This window comes from Mustelus asterias, chromosome 1, assembly GCF_964213995.1.
Source record: "Mustelus asterias chromosome 1, sMusAst1.hap1.1, whole genome shotgun sequence".
NCBI lineage: Eukaryota > Metazoa > Chordata > Chondrichthyes > Carcharhiniformes > Triakidae > Mustelus > Mustelus asterias.
The window spans coordinates 31,049,087-31,070,607 of NC_135801.1; the positions used below are offsets into that span (position 1 = coordinate 31,049,087).

A 21,521-nucleotide genomic window follows, 5' to 3' on the forward strand; every position below is an offset into this window, starting at 1 on the left:
GTTCCTCTTTGGCTGCTTTAGTTATCCAGAAGAGGCAATAGAGAGAAGAAGCTGTTCATGGAGGAGGAGAAGGGTTCTTACCTAGGGTCTTTGGTGAACACTTCTCCTACCTCCACCTCAGCTAGGAGCGGTGTCTGCAGTGTCCACGCTTCAGCAAGGAGAAGGTCATAGAACTGCATCACTTCCTCGAACTGGACCTGAGTGACAGTGTTGTCCTTGCCCTGCTCTATCAGTGGACATCAAGATCGCTGTGATCCTTGATTTCTACATCAGGAAATCCTTCCAAGCCAGAGCTGGCAACATTGCAAGCTTTCTCTGTGCCCTGTATTGCTACATCTGGGCGGTCACTGAGTCCCAGTACATAAGGAGAGGGGAATTAATTGTAAATGCTGGAAAATCTCAACAGGGTCTGACAGCATCTCTGGAGAGAGAATAGAGTCAAAATTTTGAGTCTGGATGACCCTTTGTCAGAGCTAATGAACCTCTGATGAAGGATCATCCAGACTCGAAATGTTGGCTCTATTCTCTCCCACAGATGCTGCTCAGATTTTCCAGCATTTTCTGTTTTTGTTTCAGATTCCAGCATCTGCAGTATTTTGTTTTTGTTGGGGAATTAATTGTCTTTTCTCTAAGCAGAGAGATGCAGGGGGAATGGGCACATAGTTTTGCAGGATTACCAATGATAGAGCATTATTGATTGCAAGCATGTTGCACTGTGGACACCACATTTTACTCCCTGAATGTTCATCTGCTGTGCAATCAGACTCAGAACATCACGTTAATGGGCCTTATACAATTTTTAGCTTTCGAGTGTTAACCTACATTATGAGAACCATGACGCAAGATAAGTATTTTAATTTCTCTATTCCAGGATCGATAACAATGATAACTTAATACCTACGTGGGCTCAATGCCTATCTCAGCCATATGAGTGGTGTAATATCAAGATAAGATAAAATTAGAAATCGTATCAGATTTACAGCTTTAGTTGTAATTCAAAAACAGGGGCCATCTCAATGAAGTGAAGCCATTTTTGTGTAAGGAATACATTTTGTGATTGTTGGATTTGTGGTAAACCCCTTGCGCATACAGGCTAAATGTTAAGAGCATGCTTCTATTTCTTGATGTACTGCTATCTCTTTTCTTTAGGAAATGTGGCTGTTGTAAGATCGTATGTTGCTGGAGCAACTTCACTTCAGGAAAGGACCACTGCGATGGCAAATATCAGTGCTAGTCAGGCACTGGGTTTTATACTGGGGCCAGGTACAAATCTTCCATTTCTAATAATATTTTGGCCGTTAGCAAGTCAATACTGATGAGATTCACAAGTGGACACATTACCTATCGTCACCACACCCTCCTCCTCCATGGGTGTGTTTCCTGCTATTTGTTTTATTTTCAATCTGTTTTTTTTTGCCTTTTAATTCCTTTACTGCTGTTGAATTTGTTCTTGTTTAGTTATTGAGTTGATTGTGCCATATTTAGGGGGAATTGAGCCTGTAAGTACAAAGGAACCATCCTGATATTGCTGATAGTCACGTTGCCACAGAAAAGGAAAAGTTAGAATTGGGTTTGGTGTTAAGGACCAGATCAGAAACCCCTAGGTTATTGATGAAGTTAGCCTAGACCCTAACTTTTACATTTGATTGGCGAGCATAAAGTGTTTCACTCCAGGTATGATTCCAGTGACCCACTAGGAAACTTTTATCAAAACAAGCTTTATTTAAGAACACAGTTAGAATATAATAAAAAGAATTAACATAACTTTTACCTATTAAAATACTTAAACATGACAAAGTTTAATTCTTAACAGCTAGCTATCTCTACTGTTCCATTTTAGCAGTATCCCCACAGACATACGCCCTTCATAAGAACTACTTAGTACAAAATCAAGCATGCTCACGTGGTGCTGGACCTTCAGCCTTTTAATACTGCTGGACAGAGATCCAGATAGCAGTTTCCAGATTTTAAAGACCGAAGGGGATACCTCCCTCTGCAGCTTCCAAACAGCAACTAACTTTGAATTCTCAGAGAAAGATCAAACTAATGTTTCATCAACTCATTAAAAGTTCTATGGTACTTTTCGATGAAATGCGAGGAATTCTCCCAGCAATTTTTCTTGACCAACACCATCACAATAGATTATTAGTTGAATTGGCATCTCCATGTAAATAACCCATCTATCGATTGATCAGTATTTGACTGAAACATATAAGATCATGAGAGGTCTTGACAAGGTGGATGTGAAAATGATGTTCTCTCTTGTGGGAGAATCTAGAACCAGGGGCCACTGCTTAAAAAATAAAGGGTCGGCCATTTAAAATGGAGGTGAGGCGAATTTCTTTCTCTCAGAGGGTCATGAATCTTTGGAATTCTCTTCCTGAAAAGGTGGTGAAGGCAAATAGTCTTTGATTTTTTAAAGATTATCTATCTTACCAAGATAGACTCTTGGCAGGCTCGAGTCGCCTACTCCTTGTTTGTGTATTCATTACTCACTCCTTAGCTGATAATTCCACATTAATCAACTCCCTCCAGATTTCACATCTCTTGTGTGTACAATTTAAAATTCCTGTCATGAATCAGTGACTGACTCATTACATCTTGATCTCCTCTATGCCATTTTATGGGAGATGTGCGTTAGATCTTTGGGAAATCCCAATACGACCAATAATCTATTGTGATGGTGTTGGTCAAGAAAAATTGCTGGGAGAATTCCTCACATTTCACCAAAGAGTAGCGTAGAACTTTTAATGAGTTGATGAAACATTAGTTTTTACTTTCTTTTGCAAGATTAATTGTAGCCATGATCACTCGTTTTTGGGTACACCCTGAGTCCTCATCATCTCCATTGATCTTGAATGGAACACCTACAACAACGCCTTTGCTAAATTTAGTTCCAAGAAACTTGACTCAGCTTTCATGCCAAGCCTTATGGGTGGAATTTTCTCAGAAAAATTCTAAGTGTCGAACAGTTGAGACAACGGGAGGTTTTCTCTCTTGTTTTTCCAGTGAAGTAAGTTACATGAGTTTACAGCATTCTGTGCAATGCAGAGGCCGTAATCTGATTCCCACAGTGGGGTGGGTGTGGGGGGGCAAAGCCTATTCATGCCGGGAAGCTGACTGCTAGGGGTACCATTGCACAGTGTTTGAGCCTTGGATGACCCTGGTTTAAATAGAAAATGATGACTTGTTGAGTAGAAAAATAAGTTGGGATTTTTTCATCCCTTTGCGCTGGTCGAGTAGTGTAGCGGGGCAGGAAATATGAGCAAGAGGCGAAAAATCGGGCACGCCTCTCCCGATATTGCCGGCCCCGTTCTGCCAGTGAAATCAGCCTCACGCTAATGACATGTTTACATGTCATTAACGTGCCTGGAAACGTAATAGTTCAGGTTAAATTACCTTTCCAACCTCACCGGTGGAGGTCCTGTGCCTATTATTGAATTATTCAGGTATGTACTGGGAGATTTGTCAACATCCGCACCCCCCCCCCCCCCCCCCAAACCCCATAGACATCTCCCCACGATTGCGGCCCCCCTCCAAATTGCCACACCACCTCCCGATTGTTAACCTGCCGATCGCTGGCTCCATCCGTTCGACGCCCCCCTGATAGCGGGCCTCCAGATCGCCGGCCCCTTGATCGCTGGCTTCCTGATCACCGGCCCCACTAACCAGCCCTCCACTCCCCAATGCATAGTTCCCCCTTCCCGTCCCAAAGAAGAACAGTACAGCACAGGAAACAGGCCCTTCGGCCCTCCAAGCCTGTGCCGCTCCTTGGTCCAACTGGACCAATCGTTTGTATCCCTCCATTCCCAGGCTGCTCATGTGACTATCCAGGTAAGTCTTAAACGATGTCAGCGTGCCTGCCTCCACCACCCTACTTGGCAGCGCATTCCAGGCCCCCACCACCCTCTGTGTAAAAAACGTCCCTCTGATATCTGAGTTATACTTCGCCCCTCTCACCTTGAGCCCGTGACCCCTCGTGATCGTCACCTCCGACCTGGGAAAAAGCTTCCCACTGTTCACCCTATCTATACCCTTCATAATCTTGTACACCTCTATTAGATCTCCCCTCATTCTCCGTTTTTCCAGGGAGAACAACCCCAGTCTACCCAATCTCTCATAAGAACATAAGAACATAAGAAATAGGAGCAGGAGTAGGCCATCTAGCCCCTCGAGCCTGCCCCGCCATTCAATAAGATCATGGCTGATCTGACGTGGATCAGTACCACTTACCCGCCTGATCCCCATAACCCTTAATTCCCTTACCGATCAGAATTCCATCCATCCGTGCTTTAAACATATTCAGCGAGGTAGCCTCCACCACCTCAGTGGGCAGAGAATTCCAGAGATTCACCACCCTCTGGGAGAAGAAGTTCCTCCTCAACTCTGTCTTAAACCGACCCCCCTTTATTTTGAGGCTGTGTCCTCTAGTTTTAACTTCCTTACTAAGTGGAAAGAATCTCTCCGCCTCCACCCTATCCAGCCCCCGCATTATCTTATAAGTCTCCATAAGATCCCCCCTCATCCTTCTAAACTCCAACGAGTACAAACCCAATCTCCTCAGCCTCTCCTCATAATCCAAACCCCTCATCTCCGGTATCAACCTGGTGAACCTTCTCTGCACTCCCTCCAATGCCAATATATCCTTCCTCATATAAGGGGACCAATACTGCACACAGTATTCCAGCTGCGGCCTCACCAATGCCCTGTACAGGTGCATCAAGACATCCCTGCTTTTATATTCTATCCCCTTCGCAATATAGGCCAACATCCCATTTGCCTTCTTGATCACCTGTTGTACCTGCAGACTGGGCTTTTGCGTCTCATGCACAAGGACCCCCAGGTCCCTTTGCACGGTAGCATGTTTTAATTTGTTTCCATTGAGATAGTAATCCCATTTGTTATTATTTCCTCCAAAGTGTATAACCTCGCATTTCTCAACGTTATACTCCATTTGCCATATCCTCGCCCACTCACTCAGCCTGTCCAAATCTCTCTGCAGATCTTCTCCGTCCTCCACACGATTCACTTTTCCACTTATCTTTGTGTTGTCTGCAAACTTCGTTACCCTACACTCCGTCCCCTCCTCCAGATCATCTATATAAATGGTAAATAGTTGCGGCCCGAGTACCGATCCCTGCGGCACGCCACTAGTTACCTTCCTCCAACCGGAAAAACACCCATTTATTCCGACTCTTTGCTTCCTGTCGGATAGCCAGTCCCCAATCCACTTTAACACACTACCCCCAACTCCGTGTGCCCTAATCTTCTTCAGTAGCCTTTTATGGGGCACCTTATCAAACGCCTTTTGGAAATCCAAAAACACCGCATCCACCGGTTCTCCTCCATCAACCGCCCTAGTTACATCTTCATAAAAATCCAACATGTTCGTCAAGCACGACTTTCCCCTCATGAATCCATGCTGCGTCTGATTGATCGAACCATTTCTATCCAGATGCCCTGCTATCTCCTCTTTAATAATGGATTCCAGCATTTTCCCTACTACAGACGTTAAGCTGACCGGCCTATAGTTACCCGCCTTTTGTCTCCTTCCTTTTTTAAACAGCGGCGTAACATTAGCCGTTTTCCAATCAACCGGCACTACCCCAGAATGCAACGAGTTTTGATAAATAATCACTAACGCATCCACTATTACCTCTGACATTTCTTTCAATACCCTGGGATGCATTCCATCCGGACCCGGGGACTTATCCACCTTCAGTCCCATTAGTCTACCCAGCACTGCCTCTCTGGTAACATTAATTGTATTAAGTATTTCTCCTGCTGCCAACCCTCTATCGTTAATATTTGGCAAACTATTTGTGACCTCCACCGTGAAGACCGACACAAAAAACTTATTTAAAGACTCAGCCATATCCTCATTTCCCACTATTAACTCCCCCCTCTCGTCCTCCAAGGGTCCAACATTCACTCTAGCCACTCTATTCCTTTTTATATATTTATAAAAACTTTTACTATCATTTTTTATATTAGTTGCTAGCCTAGCTTCATAGTCTATCCTTCCTTTCTTTATCGCTTTCTTAGTCTCTCTTTGTTGTTTCTTAAATTTTTCCCAATCACTTGTTTCTCCACTATTTTTGGCCACTCTGTACGCAGCTGTTTTTATTTTAATACTCTCCTTTATTTCCTTCGTTATCCACGGCTGGTTCTCCCTTTTCTTACAATCCTTGTTTTTTGCTGGAATATATTTTTGCTGAGAACTGAAAAGGATCTCCTTAAAAATCCTCCACTGTTCCTCAGCTATCCTACCTGCCAGCCTGCTCTCCCAGTCTACCTTAGCCAATTCATCCCTCATCCTATCATATTTCCCTCTGTTCAAACAGAGGATACTGGTTTGGGACCAAACTTTCTCCTCTTCCATCTGAATCAGAAATTCGACCATATTGTGGTCACTAGACCCAAGAGGGTCCTTCACAATAAGATCCTTAATTCTACCTACCTCGTTACACAATACCAGATCCAAAATAGCTCGTTCCCTCGTCGGTTCCGTAACATGCTGTTCAAGGAAACTATCCCGACAGCATTCTAAGAACTCTTCCTCCATTCCACCCTTACCGACTTGAGTCTGCCAGTCAATGTGCATGTTGAAGTCCCCCATGATTATTGCCGTTCCGTTTTTACACGCATCCGTTATCTGCTTGTTTATAGCCCTCCCTACCTCAACATTATTATTTGGGGGCCTATATACCACACCTACTAGTGTCTTTCTCCCTCTACTATTCCTCATCTCTACCCATAATGATTCCACGTTTTGTTCCTCAGAGCCTATGTCATCCCTCAGTACTACCCTGATATTATCTCTTATTAATAGCGCGACCCCACCACCTTTTCCTTCCTGTCTATTCTTCCTAAACGCCTGATACCCCTGGATATTCATCTCCCAGTCCTGGCCACCTTTCAGCCACGTTTCTGTAATGGCCACTAGATCGTACCCACTCGTGCTGATTTGCACCATCAACTCATTTACCTTGTTCCGAATGCTTCGTGCATTCAGGCAAAGTGTCCTTATTCCAGCTTTTATCTGGACCCGCTTTGATGAGTCACGAACACCCTCTCCCTCTACTCCCTTATCTAAATTACCGCCTTCATTCACTTGCACCCTCTCCTCTACCATTAATTTTGTAATTCCCCTTACCCCTGCATCCTCCCCCCCATCAATTAGTTCCTTGATCCAAGTCAACTCTTCTAGCACCCCTCCCCCCAACCTATCTAGTTTAAATTCTCCCCAGTAGCCTTAGCCAACCTACCGGCCAGGATATTGGTCCCCCTGTGATTCAAGTTCCACCCGTTTTTTGTATACAGATCACCCCTGCCCCTAAAGAGGTCCCAATGGTCCAGGAACCTGAATCCCTGCCCCCTGCACCAGTCCCTCAGCCACACATTCATCTTCCACCTCACTCCATTCCTGCCCTCACCTTCCCGTGGCACAGGCAGTAATCCTGAGATTACCACCTTTGCTTTCCTCTTTCTCAGCTGTCTCCCTAATTCCCTGTACTCCCTTTTCATGACCCCTTCTCCCTTCCTACCCACATCAGCGGTACCAATATGTACCGCTACCTCAGGCTCCTCTCCCTCCCACCTCAGGATTTCCGGGACGCGACTAGCGACATCCTGGATCCCGGCCCCAGGGAGGCAGACCACCATGCGAGAATCCCGCCTACCTCCGCAGAAACGCCTGTCTGTCCCCTTCACCATCGAGTCCCCGATTAATACCGCCTTCCTCCTCTTTTCCTTAGCCCTCTGAGTTACAGGGCTGGACTCCACTGCGGAGACACGGCCACTGCTGCTTCCCCCAGGCGGGCTGTCCCCCCCAGCAGTACTCAAGCAGGAGTACTTGTTGTGCAGGGGCAAATCCACTGGGGTGCTCTCAACCACCCTAGCCTTACCCTTCCTGGCCATCACCCACTTGGCCTCCTCCCGTTGCCCTGGTGTGACCACCTGATGATAGCTCTTGTCTATCACCTCCTCATTCTCCCTCATCAGCCTAAGATCCTCGAGCTGCAGTTCCAGCTCCCTAACACGGTCCCTCAGGAACCGCAGCTCGACACACCCCTCACAGATGTGGATGTTCGGGAGGCCAGATGCCTCCAGGACCTCCCACATCCTACACTGGGAACAACACACTGGTTTCACACTCATACTGGACACTTTATGTCAAGTAAGACAGTGAAAAGTTAATAAGAGTGTAAGGAAACAAAAACTCACCCCTGCTCGTCCAAGCCCTGTGAGCCAAAGCCCTGACAGCTCACTCAACTTCCCACTCACTCTGCTGCCCGCTACGATGCTGCCCGCTGTATACTTTGGTGCGCTTTTAAACCCTCCAAAAACTTCCCCAGGCCTCTCCTGGCCCGACTTCCGGTTTTGAAAAAAACCTCCGATTTTAAACCCAAAATTAACTGAAAAAATAAATAATTAATTACAGTCAGAAAACCCACTCTCTTACCCTCAGCCTGCTCCTGGGAACAAAGGGCATATACACATCACTTTAACCTGTGCTAATGCTCTCTCCACTCACATTGTCTGTACCTTTAAGACTTGATTAGCTGTAAAGACTCGCATTCCAATCATTATTCATTATTCTGTAAATTGAGTTTGTGTCTTTATATGCCCTGTTTGCTGTTTATGAGCAGATCTCCCACTCACCTGACGAAGGAGCAGCGCTCCGAAAGCGAGTGGTGTTTGCTACCAAATAAACCTGTTGGACTTTAACCTGGTGTTGTTAGACTCCTTACTGTGTTTACCCCAGTCCAACACTAGCATCTCCACATCAAGGTAAGTGAACGCAGACTATTACTTTCCAGGCTCGTTAATGACGTGTAAAACATGTCATTAGCGTGAGGCTGATTTCGCCGGCAGAACGAGGCTGGCAATACCGGGAGAGGCGTGTCCAATGTTTCGCCCCTTGCTCATATTTCCTGCCCCGCTGCGCTACTCAACCAGCAGAGAAGGGTGGAAAAATCCTGCGCTATATTTCTACTCAGCAAGTCATAAATTTCTATTTAAACCAGGGTCATCTAAGGCTTGAGTACCACTGCAATATCAGGAGGAGTCTCTCCTAACTCCTCCCTTCTTGAGAAGAAATTAAGTGTTTGGTATAAAATATGAAGCCAAACTTCTTGGAGTCAATGTTCAAATATTGGAATTCCAGATGATCTATTGGAGATGAGTGGAGATAATGAGATAACCTGAAGAGGTACATGACTCCATCAGAACAAAATGAGGAACAAAGTGTAAGAAACTGATTGTTTGGGTGACATTAGCTGCTCCCAACATGGAGAGTTTCAACTCATTTCGAGATTCAAGGATTGAGCTGCATTTCATTTAACTTGCCTTCATTGGTGGAAATTTGAATATTGTTTGAAGGCTCAAAAAGTGGTCTGTTGTTTATTTGTGATGGATATTCACTTCCAGGAAAAGAATTATGTTCACTTGTGCAATTCTATTTTTAATAATTGTGCTCTATTTGGAATTAATATATCTTATTGATGTTCACCAGCAGGACAACTATTGCACTAATTACTTTGAATGTTGATAGTCGCAGAGGTAGTTATTGTTGCTTTTCTAAATTTATTCTGGTTCAGCTTTGCAGGCTGCTTTGACAAGCATTGGACAAACTGGAGTCTCTTGGAAGCTAATTGACCTTGAGTTGAACATGTACACTGCTCCAGCTTTCCTAGGAGCTTTGCTAGGAGTTGTAAATATTGTGCTTATTATTGGATTATTCAGGTAAATACTAATGGATGCTTTATTTTACCAAGTTCCATGATATGCATAATAAGGTGCTGGTAATAATTAAATTCTGCAGTTGTTTCTAGAATTAAAAAAATACTTTTCTCTGCTAGTTGTTAAAATTTTGCAATGGGATTTTGTTGACAGTGATTTTGTAGCAAAACTTGTTATTTTTAAAACACCTTTCTTTAGGTGTTTTCTTGCCTTGGTAAAATTCAGCATGGCATGTGGTCCCAGGAGAGATCTGTTGTTATTTCCCACCAATGTTCCTTTGTGACCAATTGTCTGGACTTTACATGTGTAATGGGAATTATTTTTCTCCCACTTTTCACCCTTCTAAATAAGATATCATTCCATCAGAAAGGATGTGAGATTGCATTCAGGACTCCCCATATTTTGTGTCCTTTTGGGCAAGTTACCAAATGGAATGGTTGTATTTCATGTCCTGGTGATTGGATTAAGGGTCGTTGCCTGGAATGAATAATCTACTGACTGCCTTGGTGAGGCAATAAATGCTGAAATGGTCAGGCACAAAGAGAACCATGTGAAACAAAGTAAAGCTATTGAGACATAATGCTGGTGGCTGGGTTAGGAGGCACAGTTATTGCTGAGACAAAATCTAGAGCAAATCTAGTTTCAAACTGGGAGAGTAAAAGGATTCCCTCTATCTTGCTAATGGGAGAAAATTATTGGGTCAAACTAGTTCTGTTCCTAATGGAAATCGGGCCACAGCACAAAATTGGCATCAAATTGGCAATCACATTCACAAGTATATCTGATTTGGAAAACTAAAATGTCTGATCAGCAGAAGAGAACAGTTTTTACTCTGCAACTGAGTGGTGAGTGCCTAATACCAATGCAGAGTGCCTGAAATGGAAGGTATTCTGTCTACCAGCACTAACACTTCTCACTTTAATAAGTATAAATATTTCACAAACTCACAATTGAAAAGAAATACATGGAAGTTGCATACCAGCAGTCATGCAGATTCAGTTCTTGAATTGTCAAGTAAAGTCTATTCCATAAAAGTTGAGATTTCATAATATTAAAACATTTAAAAATTCTGAAAAGTTAATGTTCAGTGTAGCTTTCTACACTCTCCACAACATTATGTTGAAATCTGTCCCAAAGTGTTATGATCATTATAGAATTATATATTTAATTTTAACATTCAGATCAGAGGCCAATTTTTATCTGAATTTCTTTTTTCAATCGACCCTAAAGTTTGTATTTTCAATATGTCTCATCAAGATACTCATCCAGACCAGAAGTTCCTGGATCCAGTTCTTAGAGCCTAAGATTAATAGACCTAAGGTTAGGGTAGGAAAAAAACCAGTCTGGCAGTGATTGTTGGGGACACAACTACCCTAATGTCAACTGGGATACAAACAATGGGAAGGACACGGAGGGCACAAAATTCTTGAACTGCATTCAAGAAAACCTTTGTGGCAAGCACATAACAAGCACAGCGAGAAGATGTGCAATTCTAGATTTAGTCTGAGTAAAGGAAGTTGGGCAAGTGGACGAAGTAGCAGTAGACATTTTGGAGATAGTGACCATAATATAGTTTATATTTAACATCATTAAGGAAAAGGACAAAGATAAAACAGGAGTGAAAGTTCTAACTTGGAGCAAGACAAATTTTACAAAGTAGAGAGGTGAGTTGGCGAGAGTGGACGGGATCTAGCTTTTGGAAGGAAAGTGTAAACATGAACCCACAGAGAAAAAGGGTGGTACTGCCAAATGTAGAGACTCCTGTTTGTCCAGAAGCATAAAGGCCAAGATAAAGCCGAAAAAGAAAACTAATGACAGTCACAAAATACTTAATACTATAGAAAGCCCAGAGGAGTATAGAATGTATAAAGTTGAAGTAAAAATGAAAATTAGAAACCAAAGAGAGATATGAAAAGATATTGACAGGTAAAATCAAAGAAAATCCTAATTTGTTTTAACAATACACTGAGAGCAAGGGAATAACTAAGGAAAAGGTAGGGCCTATCAGAGATGTAGATGCCATGTTAGGTTGAAACTCCCACAATTCTCCGAAAGTCATTCCTCTTGGCCTTCATTTTCCAGATCTGACTTTCACCAGCAATGTCCACCTCGATGACTCCTTGTTCCTTTAATCTCCAAAAGTTCCATTGGCTTCATACATAGAATCATAAAATCCCTACAGTGCAGAAGGAGGCCATTCGGTCCATCAAGTCTGCACCGACTCTCTGACAGAGCATCTTATCCAGGCCCTTTCCCCCCCACCCTATCCTTGTAACCCCACACATTACTATGGCTAATCCATCTAACCTATACCTTTCCTTTTTGAACAGAAAACCAACTCTGATAAGCATTCAGCTTGTTTGTTAACTCAAAACGGTGCTTCGCTGCCCCTCACACAACAGCTGCTTTGCTTCTCTACACAGCAGTAGTGTCTTTCTCTGTGTCGCAAAAGGTAGCTGTCCCAGTTGTGAGAACTGTCACTTGATATTTCAATAGCTTTCATTTTGAATTTCTCCCCCATGGTAACCAGATTACATAGGCATGTCTCCAAGCTGGTGTGTTTCCAGAATTCTCTGTCTGGCCTTAAGTTAAAGGTGACATTTGCAAACAAAGCCATCTTGTAAAGAATGGCATTCTTAATTGATGATAAGTCAAGATTGGCATTCAGACATGATTGTCTTGGATAAAACCTTACTTTACCAGTGGCCCAGAACTTGCAATGAGAATAATTGTGAGACTATCGTTGCTCACTGTTAAAAGGGCGGAAATTTGACATCAACTTCTGGGATAACGCACGGGTGCAATTAAACCTGGAAACCCAAACACTGTTGCTAGAGATACCTGAATAATTCCACAGGGTGTATTGTAGAAGTCCTTGCCAATAGAATTGGCATTCAAGTTATTGCGTTTTGCAAATAGTTTGGGGTTTTTACCCACGAGAAGCATGATAAAAATGGTTGAATAGTTTAGAGCTAGTGCATTCGGGGCTAAGTGATTTTTTTTTTTGACAGCATGATAATTACTGCTGAACAGCCACTCTGGCCTGTCAAAATTAATGTTATAATGGTGGAGTCTCATTCCTTCAGGAAAGGATTAGTGTTGGAGATTTTCTTTTTACTTTGTCAGGTTTCTCTTTTGTCTCTTCCTTAATCTACTTTGCTTTGTATTTCCTCATTTTTATTGCGCTTTCAGTACACCATTTAAATCTAACCTCTCTCTTTTTCCTGGTTTGGGTGCTGTGTGATTGAGTGAAGATACTTGTACTTGATTGGTTGCCGAGCCTTGCTGTTGTCTGCCCTGTTTACTAGAAGTCGCAGACTTCCTGTAGATTATTCTAAGCTGGAAAAAGTGCTGGATCAGTGAAACTTATTCTCCCCTAATGTGCCCACTGAGGGTCTCCGTCAGCGAAGTGAATGACGAGCACGATTCCTTTGTTGCTGAGAGAAAAATCCAGACCATTGTAGCAATTGGGCCACTGCAGACCACTATTGTAAAGTTCATGTACCATTTTAAATTAAGTAATTTATATCCGAAATATAATTTTAAGCATCATCTTTACAAGAAGAAAGGCATGTGTTTTCTGGCACAGATGTTAATCTTAAATATGTGTCTTTTCCCCCCCTCCACAGGGAGCATTGTGGCATTGAATTGAATAGAATGAAAGGTGAAATTGGTAATATCCAAGGTAACGCATTCACATGTTCTTGAGATTTCTGCAGAATCAAATTATTAAGATTTGACTAATGTCTTATGCATTGATTCTGTGTTTCTGTGTAGATATTCCTGAGACGTTTGAAAATTCATCTGGCAGCATTGATCTGATTGCAGTGGTGACATCCAACATCCTGTTCTTCATTATCCTGTTTGGGTTTGCTATTTTTGAAACGTAAGTTTCTGCAATGTGCTCAATTAACTAGCTTGATTCTGTATGATCCAGAGTTTTATTTTAATCCAGGATGTGGGCATGGCTGGAAAGGCCAGCATTTATTGCCCATCCCTAATTGCCCTTGAGAATGTGCTCATGAGTTGTTTTAAACCGTTGTAGTCCATCTGGTGCAGGTGCACTCAGTGTTGTGTTAGGAAGGTTGTTCCAGGATTTTGATCCGTGTCAGTGAAAGAGCAGCAATGGAGTTCCAGGTCAGGATGGTGTGTGACTTAGCGTGGAACTTGCATCTGTTGTGCTTATGGTAGATGGTAGAGGTTGTAGATTCGGAAGGTGCTGTCAACAGAGGCTTGACGAGTTGGGGCAGTACATCTTTCAGATGGGACACTGTGTGCCATAGTGGTGTAGAGAGTGAGTGTTTAAGGTGGTGGATGGGGTGCTGATGAAAGGAATTGCTTTGTTCTGGATTGTGTCGAACTTCTTGAGTATTGTTGGAGATAAACTCATCGAAGCAAGTGGACAGTATTCCATCACGTTGCACCTGGTTAATGGTGGACAGGCTTTAGGGAGTCAGGAGGCGAGTTGTTCGCCACTGAATTCCCAGCCTCAGACTTGCTGTTTATAGCCACAGTACTTATATGGCTGGTCCAATTAGGTTTTTGATCAATGGTAACCCCCAGGATGTTGATAGCTCTTCTCGCCATGAATAGATGATATGCAAATGAATAAGCCATTCACAGAATTCATTCTTTAACTTATCAAATATGGATGAAAATAATTCTGCCTTCATCCCTTACGGGCGGCATGGTGGCACAGTGGTTAGCACTGCTGCCTCACAGCTCCAAGGACACAGGTTCAATTCCGGGCTTGGGTCACTGTCTGTGTGGAGTTTGCACGTGTCCCCTTGTCTGCGTGCATTTCCTCCCACAGTCCAAAGATGTGCAGGTTAGGTTGATTGGCCATGCAAAATTAACCCTAGTGTCAAGGGGATTAGCAGGGTAAATATGAGAGGTTACGGGAATAGGGCCTGGGTAGGATTGTAGTTGGTGCAGATCCGATGGGCCCAATGGCCTCCTTCTGCACTGTAGAGATTGGATCCTTGAGTTTTGTTTGAATGCGTTAGCTGCAAGCCCAAAGCAAAGCAGCCCCGTATTTAAAGAAAATGTATAAAATTATAATGTTGAGGTTTAAAAAATAGATAATTAAGTCCCCATGGTGGTCGTGGCAGCAATGAATAGCTTACATGTTTTGACTCTAAATTTTACATTTAAAAGGTATAACAGACGTGATAAAATAAATAATTCAGGCATGGTGGGTAACAGCAGCTTTTGCTAATGAGGAGATTGTACTTTTTGGATTAGGGCAATAAAAGTCCAACAATGTTGGTTGAGGTTCTCTGAATGGTTCTTCAGAATTAGAAGGACAGTGGAGGAAAGAGGTTTTTATCGGACTGAGTGCAGAACAATATAAATTTCCTGGAAATGCAGAAAGGAGTTGATCATTTCTCTTTCTGAAAACCCTTCTCTCCAGCGGTTATCACAGAATACAAATTGTTGTCATCTAGGTTTTTCCATTCACACATCAACAGCGTTCATACACTCCTGGTTTTTTTAAGGACTTATTGCAGTCTGCCAAAACAGAGGCAGTGTAGTATTGTGCTATTTAGCAGTTGCGTTGCATTCTTAACTTGAGCTTCTTTATCCTTTGTCCAAATTGTATGGCAGGATTGGCTTTTGTCTTTTAAACAGCTATTTGAGAACTTCTTAGCTCAGCAGATCAGAGTTGATGTATCAGAAGAATTATTGTCATTTCCTGTCCTCTTTGTCTGTATCTAATTGATTAGACTGCACTTTTTTCCTCCGAGGATTCCTGAATCCTGTGACTTCCACATCGTTCTGTAACTTTCCTTTTCCGGTTCCATCCTTGTTTTCTCCAGCAGATCAGAACTGATCTCCTTTGTTATTCACAAGCGTTGCAGGAACTGTAAAATTGAATTCGAAGTGAATTGCTTGGGAAGTACTTAAATTTGGATGGATCAGTTTAGAATTTCTATATTTCTATGTTTAATCCGTGCACATATTGAAAGTAACATTCGCGCCACACAAATGCCAGGCAATGATCCTCTCCAACAAGAGAGAATCTAACCATCGTCCCTCAACAATCGGTGACATTACCATCGTGGAATCTCCCACTGTCAATATCCTGGAGGTTACCATTAACCAGAAACTGAACTGGGTGAGCCATATAAATACTGTGGCTACCTGAGAAGGTCAAAGGCTAGGAATCCTGCGGCACCTCCTGACTCCTTGATGCTTGTCCACCACTGTTGTAGGTAAAAAAACCTCTGACACTATTAGTGGATCAAAATGCAGGTTTATTTTCACAATTGTGGGAGAAGTGAGGTTCCTAACAGTGGACCCAGGGCTTCTCATCGAACACAAGTAAGAACAGAGTTTATATATGTCCCGGGCCCCGCCCTCATTACATTGCAATTCTCTAAGATGTCTGTCATTGTTCATGGTGAGATTCTTGTTGTTTTAGCAGTATCTTCCTCTACGTAGTTTGTTCGATCTCCAAGGCCACGATCGTTCGCCATTGCCTTGAAACAATATTACAGGTTTTGCACAAACAAGTTAACTAATCTACATACAGGTTTGTATAATACTTTATATCAGGATAAGATGAATAACGTATGATGAATATATATATATGAATCTATGGTGATTCAAAGACAGAAGGCATACATGCCAACTCCATCGTGTTAAACAAAGGTACATAAAAATGGAGACTGTTTAGCTTATTTCGAGCTGGGTTAATCGTATTTCTTGATAACAAATGGAGACAGAGGAATAGCTGTTCCTTTTATCTGGCACAGACATGAAAAACACCGGACTCTGACAAAAACATGGACTCTGCAGTGTTCTAAACAAAATCACAGAGTTCGGGTCTTACTGCTTAAGTGTGACAAGGGTCATTAACCCATTCCCGACTGCAACCACCTACAAGGCACAAGTCAGGAGTGTAATGGAATACCCTCCACTTGCCTGAATGAGTGCAGCTCCAACAACACTTAAGTGGTTAGCACAGCTCCTTCACAACTCCAGGGACCTGGGTTCGATTCCCAGCTTGGGTCTGTGTGGAGTTTGCACGTTCTCGCCGTGTCTGCATCCTCCGGGTGCTCCGGTTTCTTCTCACAGTCCTAAGATGTGCAGGTTAGGTTGATTGGCCACGATAAATTGCTCCTTAGTGTCCAGGATGTGTATGTTAGAGGGATTAGCATGGTAAATATGTGGGTTTTTGGGGATAGGGCCTGGGTGGGATTGTTGTCGGTGCAGACTCGATGGGCTGAATGGCCTCCTACTGCACTGTAGGGTTTCTATGATTTAGCTTCAACCAGGACAAAGCAGCCCACTTGATTGTTACCTTCCACAAACATTCACTCCCTCCACCACCGATGAACAGTGGTAGCAGTGTATATCATCTACTAGATGTACTGCAGGAACTCACCAAGGTTCCTTAGGCAGTACCTTCCAAACCACAATCGCCACCATCTCGATGAACAAGGGCAGCAGATACATGGGAACACCACCACCTGGACATTCCCCTCCAAGTCACTCACCATTCTGATTTGGAAATATATTGCCATTCCTTCACTGTCACTGGGTCAAAATCTTCGAACTCCCTCCCTAATAGCACTGTGGCTATACTTAAACCTCAGGGACTGCAGCAGTTCAAGAATGCAACTCACTACCACCTTCTCAAGGGCAACTAGAGATGGACAATAAATGCTGGTCTTTGCCAGTGATGGCCACATCCGTCCATTTAAGTTTCAGGTCAATTATGACCGCCCAGGATGTTGATTGGGGGGGAAATTTAGCTCCTTTTGGACCAGGCTTTTTTTCCAAAAGGGGGTCGTTACCTGCAGATGGGTCACAGGATGTTGAAAGTGGGTTGCCGGGTAAATTCTCGCTGCCCGATAAACTGATCTTGTTCAAAAAAACATGGGATGTTCTGTGATTCGCTTACAAAAATGTGGAATGTTCTGTGATCCTTTTTTAAAAAAAAACACGGGATGTTCTGTTTATAGCGCACATTTTGTAGATATGACAATGAGGACTTCAGACGATGACATAGCCAGCATGAGGACTTTTGATGTGGAGGAAAAGCTTAGTATTGCTTGGTACAGTTCAAGTTATTTGCACTTTCTGAAAGGAAAAGGTAAGAATTAGGAGAGAGGTGTGTTTTTTAAATGCACAGTTAAATCCCCTTTAGATTGTGACTGTAGCAACAGTACTGCAGCTTGCCTGGTCAGTGGACTCTGCCTTAGTCTTGAATTTCCCTGAAGGCAGGCTATAACTTTAGAGTTTGACAAGTATAGTCATTGCCTCACAAGCCAACTCATAATTATTCTCCTCTATGCATAAAAATATTTGCTGTTGAATCAATTTCAAAATGTCTAAAAAAAACCCAGGAAAACCATTGAGATGTTTTATTTCTTTTTAGCCTATGGCTGAGAAAGGATAATCGACACAATAACCACAGACTTCAATGAATGCAGCAAAATGTAGTTATTGATGTGACATATCCCACCTACCAGGGAGGTTTATTGATGGGATGATGTGATAACCCCCATGATCTGCATGGGGAATCAATAATTGACATCCCAGTTGGACTCGTTGAATACAAGCCCCCTGGGGATTGGTAATTAACCAACCAAGTGGAGCCCGTATACTGAGCCCTGTATAAAGGAAGACCCCGAGAGGGTCCACTAACCTTTTAGTCTCGGATGGGACCCGTTGTGTTCACCACAGGCTTGTGGTTATTGTTTACTTTCATTGTGTGCAATCAAAGCACGTTCCTTCACAGCTGACTCCTTTAGTTATTATAGATGGGATGGTAACAGATAGAGGTAATCGGTGACTGCTCTATTAAGTTTTCACAGAAAAGCAGCACGTTGATCTGGTGAGCTCTGCATTCCAAAGGTGCATCTTAAATGAGAAATCTGTCACAAATAAATGCCAGTCAATGTTCTGTCGATGGCTGTTGCACAGTAAATGAGTGTATAGTTTGATTTCAGACATTTATTTTAAATATATATGTTGACAAGAGGGGGGCGATCTTACCAAAAAAATTCTAAGTACTGAACAAGTGTGAAAACGGGACAGCTTCAGATCTGTTTTTTTGGCGAGGCAACAAATGAAATCTTACGTCACTTAGTACAAAAAATGACGCAGAATCTGATTCCTGCTAGGGGGGCGAGGCATTAGCTCACCAACAAGCCGGCTGTTCAGCTCGGAGGGTGCTATTGAGCATGCACCGCAAAACCAGCAGGCCAGGTTTGGCATTCCTACTGTGGTGGCAAATACAGCAGCCTGGGCTTCCTGCTGGTGGCCCAGGTCAAAGTTAATGTAATGGCCAGCCCGCGCGTATAGGGTATCCATCACCTTGTGGACAAATTGTGGACCGAGGACTGGGAGATCCCACACAGGTCCCCGTTGGCGGTCTGGAAGGACCTGGTGGCATAAAAGTTGAGGGCCGCCATAACCTTCACGGCCACCGGGAGTGCGTGTCCCCCTGTGCCCTGAGGTGCCAAGTCCGTGAGGATGGCACGATGGCACAGTGGTTAGCACTGCTGCCTCACGGTGCCAGGGACAGGGGTTCAATTCCGGCCTCGGATGACTGACTGTGTGGAGTTTGCACATTCTCCCCATGTCTATGTGGGTTTCCTCCAGGTGCTCTGGTTTCTTCCTACGCTCCAACGATGTGTGGGAATTAGGTTGATTGGCCATGATAAATTGATCCTTAGTGTACGTGATTTTAGCAAGGTAAATACGTGGGGTTACGGGGATAGGGCCTGGGTGGGATTGTTGTCGGTGCAGGCTTGATGGGCCGAATGGCCTCCTTCTGCACTGTAGGGATTCTATGATTCTAGGGCTGCACCGTCTCCTTGCGGAGACGGAATCAGTTCCTGCGGCACCACACACTGTCAAGTAGCTCCTCAAAGGACATGCGTGTCCTGAACTGTCGGGGTCTTTGTCTCCTTTGTCACCTGGCCCCCCTCGGGCCAATGGGTGGCCACCTCTCATCTCCTATGCACGGCCAGTGCCTCCCTCTCCTCCTGCTGCAGCCTCTGGCCTGGGCTGGCCTTGCAGTGCCCACAGTTCCTCCTCCTCCTCTGCAGCAGCAGCCACGAGAATGACCATCAGGTCTATTGGCTGCATGGTGAAGTCCATCACTACTCTGGAAGGGGGTGTTAGTTGGGGGAAGGGAGGGAAAGAGAGAGAGAAAGGGAGATCAATTCTATCAGGTTCTCCATCCCAGGACCCACACTCCCTCCCATCAACCTGTGTCCCAACTGAGAGTGGGTGGTGGCATGCCAACACCATGTCTGGTTCCATGCTGAACCTGGACAGGATGGCAAGTGCCACCGCACCCTTGCCAATAGGGACACAGCGAGCATATAGGTGGCTGTGTGGGGGGAACCCATTGGGAAGCCTTGAAACATTACATGCGTGCAGCCAGCTTGATGTCTGGTGCAGTGCCTTCCAGGAATGGCTTGCAGTTCATACATACGGGGAGAGGGGCACTGGATGGATTCCCATGGAGGGCAGCAACGACGGGTGGGTCCATGCTGTGTGAGGAGCCATGTTAACACCTGTGCTCCCTGGCTTGGAGAAGCAACTCTGAGACTTGCTTGTTGTCTCTGCTAGTGGCGTTACTGGGAAGGAATATCAGTAGTCATCCACAGAGCGTTAATAGCTGCCAGATGGAAGGTTGACATGGTGACTGCACTGGGGTTGGTGTCCGCACTCTTTGAGTCACTATGAGCCTTCAGGGGATCACTCAGCAGCCGGGGGAATGAGTTGTACACCAGCCACTTCCTGAGTCCCGAGCTCTCCGCCACCTCCTTTAACCCCGAGCTCTCCACCACCCCCCTACCCCCAAGCTTTCCACCACATCCCCACCCCTGATGTTTTGCCCATTTTGGGCACGCTTCTCATCGCGCCTGGGAAATCAACATGGTACGGTGGGAATCGGCGTGAAAATGGGCATGATTCTCGGTTTTACCATCACTCCCGATCTTACGACTTCACCTCGCCGAAAAATAGGTGGGATAAGGTTGTAAGATTGCCACAAAGCAGTTTTCAAAATACTGACACCAATTTCCTTTGTGCCAGAATGTGGCTCGAATAAATTGGAAAATGGATCTGAAACGGACCCCCTGACATTTAATATACTTTATAATGTTAGTACAAAGTGGAAAGATTGTACTTCATTACTAATGCCACATGACGTGGGCCGCGAGGGATGGCCATTTGAAAGAAGTGGGTCGCTGGAAAAATGGTTTGATACTGTCAAGGGAAGGTAGTTAGAATCTCGCTTACCATTGCCTGATAGTTGTGTGGTGCAAGTGCTAGCCTCTTATCAGCACAAGTTTGCAGTCCAAACAATGACTCACATTGTTGAGGCGTGCCCGCTGACTAAACTTGAAGGCGGGCTGGAGGAACTCAGTCTAGTCACTGACAATTATTGATTGGTTCTGTGACTATGCACACGCTAAATAAGCACAAGTCTAAATGCCTTGCTGCATGTGGGCATGGGGATCTTCGTTATCAGAGGAGTTGCAAATGAAACTGAAAATTCTGCAATTGTCAGCCAACATCCTCATTTCTGATCTTATGATGAAGGCAAAGTAATTGCCGAAGCGATTGAACATGGTTGGGCCTTGGACACTGCCTTGAGGAAGTCATGCATAGGGTCCTGGGGAATAATTGGAATCCAACAACCACAACAATCTTCCTTTGTATGACTCCAGTCAGTGGAGAGTTTTCCATTGGATTCTCACTGACTTCAATGTTTTTCGGGCTTCTTGATGGCACATGTGGTTACATGC

General features: G+C 44.0%; 1 protein-coding gene across 3 annotated transcripts in view; it reads left to right on the plus strand.

Moving 5' to 3' along the window:
- mfsd8 (major facilitator superfamily domain containing 8) overlaps nucleotides 1-21,521 on the plus strand; it is a 185,964-nt gene that overhangs the window by 146,830 nt on the left and 17,613 nt on the right. For all 3 annotated transcript variants that reach the window (XM_078211125.1, XM_078211108.1, XM_078211118.1), the window contains 4 exons: nucleotides 1,150-1,263; nucleotides 9,603-9,747; nucleotides 13,374-13,429; nucleotides 13,522-13,630. In XM_078211125.1, coding sequence (XP_078067251.1) covers nucleotides 1,150-1,263; nucleotides 9,603-9,747; nucleotides 13,374-13,429; nucleotides 13,522-13,630 — 424 coding nt within the window. The remainder of the gene's footprint in view (nucleotides 1-1,149; nucleotides 1,264-9,602; nucleotides 9,748-13,373; nucleotides 13,430-13,521; nucleotides 13,631-21,521) is intronic.